The sequence below is a fragment of the Neoarius graeffei genome, chromosome 6 (genome assembly GCF_027579695.1).
Source record: "Neoarius graeffei isolate fNeoGra1 chromosome 6, fNeoGra1.pri, whole genome shotgun sequence".
Taxonomy (NCBI): domain Eukaryota; kingdom Metazoa; phylum Chordata; class Actinopteri; order Siluriformes; family Ariidae; genus Neoarius; species Neoarius graeffei.
In genome coordinates this window covers 65538700-65554927 of record NC_083574.1, presented here as the reverse complement: position 1 = coordinate 65554927, position 16228 = coordinate 65538700, and the positions used below count along the sequence as shown (strand labels likewise).

General features: G+C 40.2%; 1 protein-coding gene across 1 annotated transcript in view; it reads left to right on the top strand.

Annotated features, from left to right (window-relative positions):
• The window catches only part of sec11a (SEC11 homolog A, signal peptidase complex subunit), a 56556-nt gene that overhangs the window by 20254 nt on the left and 20074 nt on the right, over nucleotides 1-16228 (top strand). Inside the window, exon 3 of the mRNA XM_060922982.1 lies at nucleotides 7225-7374. Within this exon, the coding sequence (XP_060778965.1) occupies nucleotides 7225-7374 (150 nt within the window). The remainder of the gene's footprint in view (nucleotides 1-7224; nucleotides 7375-16228) is intronic.

The following is a 16228-nucleotide window of genomic DNA, read 5'->3' as shown; positions in this document are numbered from 1 at the left end:
GCATGCTAACAGTTAGCATATTAACATGCTAACAGCATATTAACATGCTAAAAGCTAGCATGTTAACATGCTAATAGATAACATGCTAACAGCTAGCATTTTAACATGCTAATGATTAACATGCTATTTTTAAAAATTCTAACACTTTTAAGGCTAATATGTTGACAGCTATCATGTTAACAGGCTAACATGCTAATGGCTAGTATGTTAACTTTTAGCATGCTAACAGCTAGCATGCTAACATGTTCAGGCGAACTCGCTAACAGCAAGCATGCGAACTCTGCATGCTACCATGCTAATCCTAACATGTTAACAGCTCTCATGATAACATGCTAATGGTGAACATGCTAACAACTCGCGAGCTAACAGCAGGCATGATATTATAATGGGTAACATGCTAACTGCTAGCATGGTAACATGTGAATGCTTATATGCTAATTGCTATCGTGTGTGCGTGTAAGTATTCCTAATAAAGTGGCCATTGAGTTGAAGTTGATTTGCTGTCAAAGTCTCAAATGAGCCGATCTTTGCCAAATGCATCATCACCTGTGGAGGAAGGGAGGAATGACTCAGTCAAGCTTCCATTGATTAGTGGCAAAATGGAGAAAAAATGGATGGATGAAAGGCAAGACAAAGACGAGTGCGGGTCAGAACCGATATCATGTGTGTGATGGGTGATTTGGCCTGAGGTGCCGTATGAAGTTTGGTGGATGTGTGGTGAAGTGTTACCTAGCAAAACTCCATTCATTTGAATGGGGCCAAAAATCAATGGAAGCCTATGGAGGTAAAAAGAGATGCATGAAAACCAAGGAAAAGACGAGTGCAGGTCTCAGATGAGGGGATGGATCTGTGCGGGGACTTGGCCTGAGGCATCAAGTGAAGTTTCTTGAAGTTTGGTCATTTGGTTAAAAAAATTGATGGAGAGTGAAAGTTTTTCTCCTGAAACAACATTCATTTTCAATGGGGCCAAAAATCAGTGCAAGCCTATGGAGGAAAAAGGGATGAGCAAAAAGAAAGGAAAAATGAGTGTGGGTCAGAACCGATTGCATATGTGTCAGGGGAGTTGGCCTGAAGTATCACATGAGGTTTGGTGCATCTGCGATGGAGTGTGTCCGAGTTGGACGACTCGATTCATGAGTCCTATTCATTCTGTATGGGGGGAAAAAAACAAAAGAAAAACGACAAGAACAAGAGAACGGGCGCGTTGATCCAAAAGCTGTATACAAGCACACTACACCACTTTGGGCCAGACGTCTCAGAGTTGGAACGGTATCTCTATCTCGAACGCTCTAGGAGGAGGAGTGGATCCAAAAAACGTGTCGGAATAAGGCAGAATAAGTAAACTTAAGAATAGTGTGCTTGCCTTTGGCAAGCTGAAACATATTCAAACATTTATTTTAAGGTCTTTTTTTGGTGTTTGAAGTATTAAGTAGGCCTAAGTATAAAGGGCATTTGTGCAGTAAATGCAATCTGCACAAAAAACAGAACTGATTTAAACTTTTGGTTAGTGGTGTTGTGGCAGTGGTTCAGGTAATAAAACATTATATACATTGTCAGATGACTTTTTATTTATTGCTCATGTGAACCCCATGCTGCAAACCACAGTATCACTGACCTCCACTTGTTGTGTAGCAACATTTTCAACCATGTTAACAGTAAAAAGTGACTCAGTACCACCATAAAATGCTCCTAAGTCACCAGATGCCACCAAATGGGCTCCCCCTGCACACCAACGGGCTGCACAAAAAGTTAGGACTTTATTTTAATCCTGGGGAGAACACTGGTTGTGCATGAAAATCCAAGGAGATCAGTTGTAGAAATATTCAAACCGACCGGTCGAACACATTTATGCCATGGTCAAAATTACTGGTCACATTTTTGTATCCCTATTCTGATGGCTGATGTGAACATTACCTGAAGCTGATGGCTTGTATTTGCATGATTGGCTGCATAGATAATTGCATGAGTGAGTCAGTGTACAGTAGGGCGGGCCCTACTGTACACTGACTCACTCATGCAATTATCTATGCAGCCAATCATGCAAATACAAGCCATCAGCTTCAGGTAATGTTCACATCAGCCATCAGAATAGGGATACAAAAATGTGACCAGTAATTTTGACCATGGCATAAATGTGTTCGACCGGTCGGTTTGAATATTTCTACAACTGATCTCCTTGGGTCATTCCGTGCCAACTCACCTAAATTTCAGGAACTCCCCCACATCACCGTCTCAGATTTTACTCAAAAAATTCTCTAATCAAGAATCATATGTTTGTACCACACATGCAAAATATTAGCCCCCAATTATGTTGTAGTTTTGGAACTACAGGCCTTTGAAATATTGATGTCAAAACACCACATGTCGAAATTGGCTCTTTCCCCAACTTCAGAGACCCATAACTTTTTATTGCAGCTATCTAGAAAGTTGTGTGTGCAGATTCTTACTGAATGATACCCACTCTTTTCAAATCTGTTGCCAGAAAGCCTCTGAAGGACATACTTTTTGCATAATAGGAAGCCAAAAATGGCATTTTGGCCAAAATTGCTTAAAATTCATTAAAACTCAAAGGGGCCTAGTAGAAATATGAAACTAGTTAGATTTTTTTCCTCATTACATAGTAATTGTAGGGTTGTTATCTGTTCACAGAAACATATTTTGCGATGAAAATTATATTCCTGAATTTTTAAAAAATTTTTTAACATCTTGCGTCCTTTCCGAGGGGGCTAAAATAGGGCATTTTTGCCATCTTATTTGTTAATGTGGCTAGGGGTTTAGGATCTTCTAGTTTTTTGTGAAGATGCTCTCATATAAGATGTAACTACTCCCTGATTTTTTTTTTTTAACAAACGCCCCTTGCTTCATATTTTAATAATTTTTTTTGTACATGGACAGTTTCATCATTTTTCACTTTTTTCCACATTCAGAACTCTGTAACTCTAAATTGGAAGATTCCTACTAGCAGCTATTTCAGATTTACATACACTGACACACAAATTTTCATATTTTAGTAGTTGTATGCCCAAGAAATTCATATTTTTCTTTCTATTGGGACCTAAAAACAGCTATTTGGCCAAAAATGACAAAAACGCTGGGCAGCTTTTAATAAACAAGGGAATAATAAAGGGGTGCTTTGCACACAAATTAAGGCTTATAAGAACCTAATCTAGGCATACACATTTCCTGAACAACTTTTTCTGTATTGTATATTATTTTTTGCAATTAGAAAATTTTAGGTATAATTGCAATTTTTGTTGAATATCCTTGGAAAATATAGAAAAATAACAACAAAATTCTGGAGTAGTATTTTTTATATACTTCAAGGTTGTCTAAGCACAAAACATTTAGCAATGAGGTTTTATTTACATATTAACACATTCAATGATCCATGATCATGATGTTGAAAAACATCACAAGATTTGTACATAATTTAAAGTCAAATATGGGCATCCGTGATAATGGGTAATTCATTCACAGGCAGTACAGTTTCATGTGATGTGCTAAGACACTCATAAACTGTCATCTAGTAGTACATAAGTTAAAACTTAAGTCTTTCACAAGTTTGAAGTCATCCTCTGTTAGTTGGTAATGGCGTCCCCCACTTTTTATGTTTGGGGCCTCTACCACACAAAGGACATGAAGCAAAGGCACCCAACATTCATCTTTCCTGCTTTGTGGTGGCCATGAGAATGTGTTGCCTCGTCCTTGTCTCATGAAATTGACATACACATCATTTTCTTCTTCATTTCTGGTGACAATATTTCCAATGTACCATTTTCTGTCATAAACACAGGCAATATATTTGCCTGGCTGGTACATATTTGGTGCAGATTGGGACATTTGGCTTGGGGCCTGTAACTGGGACTGTAAAACTGGTGTGGTTTCAGGTCCTATGTCCACTACCGATGATGGTACCACATCAGAAGAAACCCTTCTCATCTCCAGCTGAGTGGGTGCAATTGGGCAGAAGCTGTGATGAGATCTTGTTCCAGGAAAGGTTGAAACATTTTTGAAACGCTGTTCCAACTTGTATGCCACAGCATTGTGAAGAATTTCTTCTGCAGAGACAAAGAAAAACTTGATTCCCATGATATTCTGGTCAGCCCATTTATACATTGCTTCAGCTGTGAGAATTTGGTTATGGTCAGCTGCTTGCAAACTAGCCCTTGCAACAAGTCGTTTCACTGTGCCCCCAATACCGTCACACGGACTTTTTCCGTGGCTGGTGGCAAAAAAATGCCACTCAGCCTCCAAGTTGAAGTCATTCTGATGGTGCAAGATGACAGTTTATGAGTGTCTTAGCACATCACATGAAACTGTACTGCCTGTGAATGAATTACCCATTATCACGGATGCCCATATTTGACTTTAAATTATGTACAAATCTTGTGATGTTTTTCAACATCATGATCATGGATCATTGAATGTGTTAATATGTAAATAAAACCTCATTACTAAATGTTTTGTGCTTACACAACCTTGAAGTATATAAAAAATACTACTCCAGAATTTTGTTGTTATTTTTCTATATTTTCCAAGGATATTCAACAAAAATTGCAATTATACCTAAAATTTTCTAATTGCAAAAAATAATATACAATACAGAAAAAGTTGTTCAGGAAATGTGTATGCCTAGATTAGGTTCTTATAAGCCTTAATTTGTGTGCAAAGCACCCCTTTATTATTCCCTTGTTTATTAAAAGCTGCCCAGCGTTTTTGTCATTTTTGGCCAAATAGCTGTTTTTAGGTCCCAATAGAAAGAAAAATATGAATTTCTTGGGCATACAACTACTAAAATATGAAAATTTGTGTGTCAGTGTATGTAAATCTGAAATAGCTGCTAGTAGGAATCTTCCAATTTAGAGTTACAGAGTTCTGAATGTGGAAAAAAGTGAAAAATGATGAAACTGTCCATGTACAAAAAAAATTATTAAAATATGAAGCAAGGGGCGTTTGTTAAAAAAAATCAGGGAGTAGTTACATCTTATATGAGAGCATCTTCACAAAAAATTTGAAGATCCTAAACCCCTAGCCACATGACCAAATAAGATGGCGAAAATGCCCTATTTTAGCCCCCTCGGAAAGGACGTAAGATGTTAAAAATTTTTTTGTAAATTCAGGAATTGAAATTTCATGGCAAAATATGTTTCTGTGAACAGATAACAACCCTACAAATACTATGTAGTGAGGAAAAAAATCTAACTAGCTTCATATTTCTACTATGCCCCCTAGAGTTTTAATGAATTTTATGTGATTTTGGCCAAAACGTCATTTTTGGCTTCCCATTATGCAAAACGTATGTCCTTCAGAGGCTTTCTGACAACAGATTTGAAAAGAGTGGGTATCATTCAGTAAGAATCTGCACACACAACTGTCTAGATAGCTGCAATAAAAAGTTATGGGTCTCTGAAGTTGGGGAAAGAGCCATTTCGTCATGTGGTATTTTGACATCAAAATTTCAAAGGCCAGTAGTTCCAAAACTACAATGAATTGGGAGCTAATATTTTGCATGTGTGGTACAAACATATGATTCTTGATTATAGAATTTTTTGAGCAAAATCTGAGACGGTGATGTGGGGACCCTTAGGTGAGTTGGCACGGAATGACCCGTGTGTCGATGTGAGCCAATTGCCAATAAATTGGTATTACTGGTTATAAACAAAAAAGAAACTGAGATGGAAGATGAATCCTTTTAACTGGTTGTGTTGTTGCATCATTTGTTCACCACAAGGCATTCACCTGTTTTTTTTTTTTTTTAAAGCCAATTGTACACAAATTAATGGCATACATGTCTCAAATCTAACAACTGAAACCAAGTATACTTTCAAAATGCTCATTCAATATGAAGAATTTGTCCATCTTGCGAGCCCCACTACAAGGGTGTTATTACGCTTTTAAAAAACAATTTATTTAACTTGTAGTGTGCTTGGAAGTTCTCCATCTTCTCTCGGCACACCTACACTCCCTCTTGGCTGCTTTCATTTAATCCATGTACCATGGATTATGTATCCATGTAATGCCTTAAGGCCAATTTATGCAGATAGCGTCTGCGTAGCCCCCCCACCTTCGCAGACGCTCTGCGCGCACCTCCCAAAAATTGTGACCACCGCAGAAGCCTCGCAGACAGCGTCGCAGACAAGAGGGCTCTGATTGGTCTGCTCTACATCCGCTGTACACGCACTTCCGCTTCCCTACTCTCCCGGTTTGTTTTGTTTTCATGACCGCCATTTTTAAAAACACGAGCGAAGATGGAGCAGTACGAAGAGCGGTTGATCGAGGAAGTACGTACATCTATACGACTCCAGTTCTAGTCATTATAAGTAACCGGAGGATAAACACTCCACTAACCACACCCACCAACTACTCCTAGCGATTTCGCGACTTCGCGCCCCCTTGCGTTGTGGCAGTGAATAACATCACGCACGCCTATTACTCCCCGCTCAACGATAAATTACAACTGTCTGCGAAAAGCTATCTGCGAAAGCCTTGTCGCAAGAGCATGCAGAGGCCCTTACTTTGACGGTCTAGGTCTTTCCCTGGATCAGCATGCTCCAGTTGAGTAGACAAGGTGGTATTATAAGAACAAGTGAATTCAAATAAGTAGGAGGGTCTAAATACAGTTCAGAAGCAGACAAATTGTGCATTGTCAAATTATCAATAGCCTCGCTTGATCAAAATAGCCCTTGAAAACTGTGGCTTTAACATGTTTGAGTCAAACAAAATCGAACAGTGGTCTGAAAGTGAACAGGTTTAGGTGCTTGACCCAAAACGGTGTCCAACTTGCGAGTAATAAGTAAATAGAGTATTTCCAGCCATGTGTGGGGAAATCAACATGCTGCAGTAAGCCCATAGACTCTAAAAGATCCAGAAACTTTACACTATCATTGTCTGAAGTTATATTGACATGAATATTGAAATCACCGGTTATCACGAAAGGCTCCATAGTCATCATGACATTTCCAGGTACTGAGCACATTCTCTGTTAAATACATTTCCAGTGACCTGGATGAATGTGTGAATAGGGTTGCCTATAAATCACGATCAGGTGAAGTTGAAATGAACCAGAAATAATTTTCCTCTAAGAATATTCAAACCCAAAATGAAGTCCTAAAGCAAGGATTTAATAAAAGTCCAATACAGATTGTAATGCGGTCACAAAAAATGACCAAAAATAAGATGCAGTTGATGCGGAACTAAAATACTATATTCTCATTGTGATTTCAGTGGCAGTATGGAGCCTGCATTTTACAGAGGAGACCTCCTATTCCTCACAAATAGAGTTGAAGATCCAATCAGAGTGGGAGAAATTGTGGTCTTCAGGATCGAGGGCAGAGAGATCCCCATTGTGCACAGGGTGCTCAAAATTCATGAAAAGTAAGTAGCCTTTTAATGCTAATTTTACTGACTTTAAGCCAAAAACATATGCAGTGCCAATGCCTTTGCTTTTGCTGTACCATTTATGATTTTAACCTTTTGCGATGACATATTTGATCCAGTCTTTTGGTAGAGCATGTTGGCACCATAAGTCTGATTTACAGTTGTGGTCAAACATTTACATGTATAGACATCAGTGTCATGGCAATATTAGACTTTCAGTGATTTTCTTTTGAACTGTTCTTTTTCTGTGGCACAAAGATTGTACAACAGACATTTTTAATAAAAAAAACAAAATTGGCATACAAATTTTAATTTATTTTCGGTTTTCTGAAACCAACACGGTCAAAGATGTACATGTGCCCACTTAGATTATTAATTCTGTAGTGCTGAAAGTTGGCATTGTATCATGGTTTCTTAAAAAAATCAGTTTTTAGAATATATTAACAATATTTGTGTTGTCTGAAGTTGTAAATGATAAAAGTAATACTTTCTACCACTCAATCAGCAGCAGATTTCTAAGGGTGTACAAAGGTTTCTTAAAAGCAGGGTTTCCCCAAAGTGCGGATATGCTGCGCTCTGCTGTGCAACATCAGTGCTGTGCTGTCACTTGCACACCAAAAAAAAAAAATTCAGTACCATAAATTGAACAATGCAGAGTACTTTCCACACCTAAATATCTCCTATTCCCCTCTGAAAATGAGTAATAACTATTAAAAATAGGAATACATTGTAATACATAGATCTAGACTTTTCTGGTACTCAACCCAGAAGTGAAAATAAAGGGTTTTGCTGCATGCACTGACTGCCATTTGCAACCGTACAGAAAACCGTGTTCTCTGTACTGGTCACTAGATGAAACTGTTGCATGATTTGACCTTGATTCTGTTCCCTGCAGGGGTGTGTGTGTGTGTGTGTGTGTGTGTATAAATCGGGCGATTTCTCAGAGACAACAAGGGAAGCCGAACTTCCCCTAAAATTCTCTCCCCAAACTGCGGCGTCTACGATGTTGAATTCTCATTAAAACAATAACTTGCATAACATATGCCCAAGATTGTATTTACGTTCATAACTATCCCTCTGTCACCCTGTAACTTATTTGAGTGATGTCTGACGAACTTGCAGTTCGCTACGAGAATCACCTTTGCTGGCAGCCGGGTATCCGTTGCAGTCTACGAGACGGCTCTGAACAGCCAATTTCGGCTAGTTGTTATTGGTTAAAATCGACAAAATCGTCACTTCCAGGGAAGCCGGGTATCTCTGGGGGTAAACGGGACATTGGGAGGGCCAAGAAGCCGGGCTGATAAAGGATTATTGGAGGTGGTGTTTGAAAGACATGAGGAGGGTGGTCGCTGTACTTCGGCGTCGGCGAGGAACACGGTAAGCATGATCAGTCAGTCCCTAGCGGATGTTGAGAAAGTGTAGTCGTGTGCCAAAGTGCTGTCCGAATTTCTTTTCATATAAACGTTTCTTCTCATTGAGGTCTCTGTACATTACTCTGTAAATAAATGTAAATATTACTCGTTGTGCTCCGTTAACTTTCATCCATTCTATCAGTTTGATCATTCGTGAATTCACTCGTTTATTTCATTTGTAGTTCAATCAACGTGGTTGTAGGCTAGCTTGAGCCTTATTGGGATCTGCAGTGCTAGCTGCTAACAGCTGGTATCTATCTGCTGGACAGTTCAGTGCCCCAGCTATACAAGCTGCTGTCTTTAGTTGCAACTATTGGCGCCACATCTGCTGGAGTAGAGTGTAGCTTCTCTTGTTTAAAAAGAGTGAAGTCTTTCACTCGAAATACAATGGGCCAACACCGTTTAAGTAGTCTTGCTCTGCTGGCCATTGAGAAGAAATTGGTGAAGTCTCTGGAAAGCACAACCAGCTGGTATGACAGGGTCACAGACCATTTTCTGGAAAAGGAGCGGAGGGCAGAATTTGTGTATAAATAGTGTGCATCATATAATGTTCATGAATCTGAAGTGTAGGGATGTCCCGATCAGGTTTTTTTGCCCTCCGATCCGATACCGATCATTTGATTTTGAGTATCTGCCGATACCGAGTCCCGATCCGATACTTCTTATAATCCATAAAAAATAAAGACGAGGAAAGAAACGGATCCAGGATGTTCCTCATTTTTTATTTAGCACCTTATTTTAACATCCAACAACTCCGTTAGCAAACAGAGCACTTACGTGAGGCAGTTTGAACAATAAATAACAAATTTAAAAAAATAACCTTAAAATACCTGGCAGGAATGTAAACAAATAAAAAAAAATAAAGTGCCACAGTGCCAGTAATTTGCTTTTAAGAACGCATCTCACAGTGGTGTACAGTAATTTCAATTAAGGAAATGAACGTTTTTCTTGATGAAAAACAAGCATTTCTATCCTTTCAGGTTTGAGCCCGTTTCTTTTGTCATCCAACGAAAAAAAAAATGATCTCATTCTTTGCTTTCCGCTTCGAACTGCTTCCGTGTTCAACTTTGCCGGCAACAGGCAGCCAATAACCAATAGCGTCTCCGCTACAAAGTGATGTCATGCCGCACGCGTTGATGTTGCTGTGTTGAGACAAGAGGTCTGGTCTCACTCTGTGCCAACGCATAGCTATTGATGTGTTAAAAATGAGAATATATTATATAGATATATATCCAATCTCTGATCGGGAGGCAATGCCCGATTCCGATAGAGTCTGAAACCATGTGATCGGGCCCGATTTCCGATCACGTGATCGGATCGGGACATCCCTACTGAAGTGTGTATATTGTTCAGTAATGTTAAGAGAATGGTGGGCTCTGTGTTATAGGTTATACCTGGGTATAATATTCAAGGTTCTGTGTGTTGCATAGCCTACCTGGTTATGAATTTCCAGACTGTGTTGCAGATGTTGTTCAAGGATGTGTTGCACAGCTGGGTGTTGTGTTAAAGACTCTGTGTTGCATATTAGGGTATGATGTTCAAGGCTCTTCGTTGAATAGCCAGTGATTTCTGGATGTTTTATATTTTTGATTAAGGATATGAGGCACTAGCCTGGCAAGCCAGACTATAACATGAAATGTACAAGCAAAAATACTTTCTGCCACTAAGTGGGGTTGTCTAGTTCACTATGCTAATGGAGCACTAGCCTGGCTAACGCGACTTCAAAGCTCTCCGAGCATTTGGTCTGGCCAAGCTATTAAGCCAAACCGTTTCCCAGAGCCCGTGGTTGACCCGCCTCCCTGAAATGCCTCAGTTTGCTACTGGTCGAAGCCAGAAAAGGCTGTGACGAAGCTTAAACCAATCACATCACTCTTTCTTCTGACGTATGTGACGCGACGGGGCTAACTGGTAGATTAAACTCTTACCGAAGCCGGTCGGGAGCAAGGCCAAAACGTCCTTCCTTTCAATAAATACCTCCAGGGCTGCTCTTTGCTCCGTTTTCAATGAGAACTTCCCGTTGAATGCTTTCAATACAGCATCTACCGCTGTGTTAAAGGTTTGCCGCTGCTCCATGTTCGTGATGTGAATGAAGTGCTTCCGGCATAGATTCTGTAAACAATCTATGGCTTCCGGTCGCAGTTCTACTACGTCACTGCCTTGAACACGCCTCTACCCAGGGCCGTTGGAGATGCTCAAAGTTGATTGGTTCCCGATTTTTCGGGAGCTTGGAAATGCTGTAGATAGCTTGCCTGGCCAGACTAAGCTCGGAACAGGCCCTCGTGTTGCGTCACGCTTAGGATGGGCAGGCCCAGGCTAATGGAGTACACCTTTCTATGCTTTGATATCCAGCCTACAGGTTTTATGATGAATGCGTAAAATGGGCTTCCCCTGTTTTAAAAACCAGCAGCCGCCACTGATATAATAAAAAATGTGAGACTTTTGCCTGTTGGGTTGCAGGTCTGTAGTTAATATTCTAATTTCAGCTGCTACATTGTTCAATATTATTTTTTTTTAAATGGTGCAATAAAATTAAATATTTCTCTGAATTGACTATTTCCAGTGTTTTTTCATTTCAAATCTAATTTTGCCACTTGCATATTTGACAAGGTAAAAAACAGCAAATTTAATCATGTTGAATTGTGCCTAAATCAGCCCTAGATGCCACCAGAATGCACCATTTTTGAAGTCTCTAGCAGCCGGCCCCTTCAGGGCCCTTCGAGCCAGGCCAGCCCTTACAGGCTGGGCTCTGCATCAGTAGCACCACTCTTTTTTCTGGGGAAAGCCCAGTTAAAAATATTTAAAATCTAATCTATTTTTCTTTCCCAACTAACTACATTTAAACTTAATTTGTTCAACTTATTTTCACTTTCTGGCACAGAATGGCTGGACGTATCAGTTTCCACGGCTTTCTCGTAGCATGCATTCTCTGTAATTTTGTAATTTAATTGCTTATGGTGGTGGTGGTTCTATATGTGGTGGAGGTAAATTTATGGGTTTCAGATGAGCAGCACCTGAAGCGGTCACTTCTGACAAAAGGAAAGGGAAGACCTCCATCTTTGCCTAGTGGGCTGGTGTGTATAAATCAGCTATTGCTTCAGATTTACTGCCTTAAATGCAAGAGTGATGCAGGGTGGTCAACTATTATCAGGATTTCTATGCAGTATGGAAAAATATGGAATTTGATTTTAGTAATTTCCAGGTCTGGATAAGTATGGAAAATGGAGTATGGAAAAATGTCTGTTTCCAGATTGTTGCCTTTGCTTTCTTTTCTTAAATATAAATTTAAGCCACAATGTTCAAACCAGCGTAAATTTGAGTTCATAGAATTTAAGCAAAGCAAGATGTGCATGCGATATGTCTGAGGTAATTTCTGTGACCTCTAAGAATTGGTAATTGCAAGTTTTCTGAGGTGGCAAGTTTTGCCAGTGTTGTGGGGCTTTCCCAGGCGTGAATGATGTGTGTGTACGTGTCTGTGTATTTGTGTATCTGCATGATAATGCTTTTTTGTGTGTGTGTGTGAGAGAGAGAGAACATGGTTGCCCTTACTTTTGTGTGTGGCATACTTGCATAAGACTTCTTAGTCTGATGACTGTTTTTTACTACCATGTTTTTATCTTCATATTTGCATGTGTATGGATGTCGGTCATTTAACCAGTCTTTGCAACAGGATGCAACTGGTTTTCTCCATTTCCGTTGGGGGTGTGTGCGCGCGCGTGTGTGGTTGCATGCATTTGAGTGATGGTGTGTATGTACTCATGACAGAAGGTGAGACATAAGACGAGAAATGGGGAGTGTGTTTTAAACTTTGACCAATTTTACATTTTATTCTCAGTTCTATGTTTTCAAAATGCATTCTTTTTAATGTATTTAATTATTTGACTTTATAGTTCTTTGAGCAGTATGTTAAACTGTTTACAGTAAACAGTTTTACTCCATCTAATATTCAGTGAAGCAAAATCAGTGGACTTCTGTTCCACTTTGTTTTTGATGAGTTGAGATCAAAAACTAGTACCACCACCAAGACCAGACGGTCAAGGGGTTATGAGAGAAGGAGGTGGAAAAGGCTGCAGGTATTGTGGTGTCAGGTGAAATTCAGGTCATGGTCAGTGCAAGGATGTGGAGGGACAGAAGAGAGGTGTAGGCAGACTTGCATTTCCATCATCCTCACAGGGAGACCATGATGATGGAAACGCCTTCTGTGGATGAGAGCACAAATGGGAAAGGGGTAGAGAGAGACACAATGAACAGGTTATGGCAATGGTAGGAGAGGAGGAGACATTTTGGGAAGGAGCTTGAAACCACACTAGAAGCCCTGCTAATTGGGAAAGGAAAAACAGCTTGATTGTATGCACAATTGAAACAGCCAGAAACTATCTGGTTAAAATGAAACTGCTATGCAAATCCTGTCGAGTAGCTAAAGCCTAGGTCACAACCGTACGTATGATTTTTTGGCCGTGCGATTTTTGGCATTTCCCAAATCGCTGCGGTTTTTTTTTTTTGTTCGTGGAGAAAGACGCACGTTGGCTTGCAACCTGAAAAAACGTAAGTGCCCGTAGAGTTTGTTTGACATGACAAAGAACCTCTGCGGCTGGTCTATGGCTCGAAAATCAGCACGTCACGCACGCCCTCCATGCGTTTCTTGCGTTTTTTGCACGTAGACCGGCTGTAGGAGCACGTACGGCCGGTTGTGACCAAGGCTTAAGCAGACATAAACACAAGGTAATGGAGTAGCATGCACCTAACAAGCAATGGACAAAGAGTATTCAACAGAGAAACTGTATTCTAATCACAAAAACAATTGGCAAAATGCAGAAACCTTGGCCTGCTCTAGATGTATTCCGTAGCTCCTGTAGCCAGTGACGAATGGACTCCGCTGCATGACCAAGAACACAGTGGTCATGGTAACAGCACTTTAGAAGTACTTCACAGTAAAAGGGATATAGCAGCCACTTTCAAAGCATGAGGGAAAGGATTCTCTCTGGTCTGATGAGATGGAAATTTAAACTTTCTTGGCTTTAACTACAATTGAAAACCAGGTACTGCTCATCAACTGGCTTATACCATCCCAATGGATAATGCAGTAGGGTGGTAGCATCATTCTATGTGAGTAATTCTCAGCAGCAGGGATGGGGAGACTGGTCAAATTTGTGGGAAGGATGAATGCAGACAAATGCAGGAGTGGTCTTGGTCAAAAACTTGTTTCAGAGTACACTTAACCTCAGACTGGGGTCCAGGTTCAGCTTTCAGCACCTGAAGCAGACAGCGAAGACAGCAGCAGAAGTGGCTTTTGAGGTCTCTGAATGTCTGAGTGACTCAGCCAGAGCCCACAGAAAATGTGAAAAGATCTGAAGAGGACAGACACTCCTCAAGCAATATGATTGCATTTAAGAAGATCTGCCATGAAGAGTGGGATCAGCTGCCTAAATCCAGACCAGATGTGGCTTCATGTGATTTCAGACATTCACATAGGTGTCTCCAAAGTATACTCAATGTTCCGCTGAACGTGTATGAACACGTGGACTGTGACTTTGTTGTAGTATGTGCGTCCCAAAAAATTAGAACATTGTGGAAAAAGTTCCGTATCTTCCACCAGTTATTTAAGACAGTGGAAATTTTAATATTAGACTGATTTTACATAAATGTTTCACCATTTTTCTATTTTAATTTTGATTATGGCCTACAGCAGAAAAAAGTTTTTATTTAATTTAGAGTTTGAGTAAAACAGTAAATACAATGCCTCTGTCTAGCTCAGTACATGCAACCATAATCATGAGGATGACTACTGACTTGAGTTATTCAGAAGACACTCAACACCCTCCACCAAGGAGGGTAGGCCACAGAAGGTCATTGTTGAACAGGTGCACAAGCAACAGGGATGACCGTAGCCTTGAGAGGATCAAGAAAAGTCAATTCAAGTACCTGGGAGAGCTTCACAAGGAGTGGACTGAAGCTGGAGTCAGTGCATCAAGTGCCACCATGCACAGAAGTCTTCAGGAAAGGGGCTACAACTATCCCATTCCTAAAGATCAAGCCACTCCTGAATCACAGATAACGTCAGAAGCGTCTTACCTGAGCTAAGGAGAGAAAGAACTGGATTGTTGCTCAGTGGCCCAAAGTCCTCTTTTCAGATGAAAGTAAATTTTGCATTTCATTTGGAAATCAAGGTCCGAGAGTCTGTTGCGAAAATGGAGAAGCATAGAATACAATGAAGTTACCACAGTTTGATTGATTTGGGATGCCATGCCATCTGCTGGTGTTGGTCCACTGTTTTATCAAGTCCAAAGTCAATACAGTCATCTCCCAGGAGATTTTAGAGCACTTCATGCTTCTATCTGCTGACAAGCTTTATGGAGATGCTGATTTCCTTTTCCAGCAGGACTTGGCACCTGCCCACAGTACCATAGCTACTACCAAATGGCTTGCTGACCAAGATATTACTGTGCTTGATTGGCCAGTGAGCTCACCTGACCTGAACCCCATAGAGAATCTATATAAATCAAAAATATACATCCACTTAAGTTATGAATTCACTGCTGTTGAAAGTTCCAAAATGTCTTAACTTGCAAAGGCCATTTAAATTCCTGTTATTGATCATGACTGACCTACAAGATGATAGCTTCTTTGTGACAATACAAGGGTTTGTTTGACAACTCATGGGATTGTCATAGTACACTGGGAAAGTCCAAAGATCTCTGTGCAGATCTACAAAAGATGATTTCCACAATTTCTTTGCTACGAAAGATTTACACAAGTCAGAAATGTCTCTTGGAACCATTTCTAAAAAACTGCAAATTCCAAGATCATAATTTCAAATGATTGTATACCAGTACAAGACGATCAGCAGTCCGGCTTTGGTTGTTTACACTGAATCAAATAAAGCCATCATGAAGCTGTGTCAATGAGTGGAACGTCTGCTCGCAACATAAAAACAACCAGAGGCATAATGTGTCACAACGAAGTGTCAGCTTTGAGGGTGGTGTATCTACACGTTAGAAATATGAATACCCCAAGCATCCTGACATTGCTTTCAAAACAACAGCAGGTGAACTGAGTACTGAGGTGCTTTTGTTAGCTGTGCAATTTATACCCTTCCTCAAACACAAGCAAAGTTGCTGAGCATTATATACAACATGTACTCATTTTTGTTAAAGTTTAAGGGAAGTAACTGCCTCAGTATATTAATGTGTGTCCTTTGCCAAGCTGGCTTTCATGGGGGGGAATCTGTCACAGAAAATTGCGCTTGCAAACAGAAAAGAGAGAGGGAGAGAGAAAATCAAAGTAAAGGGTAACGAGGAGAGACTCGTGTGATCAGAAATCTGTTGGAGTAAAAAGTAGAAAGTGATTCGAGGCAGAAAGGTGCACAGCCCATAGACGCCATTGACAGAAATGTTTGAATTCATCCTGGTCTTGGAAAGAAGAATGTCAAGAATGTTTGCGTT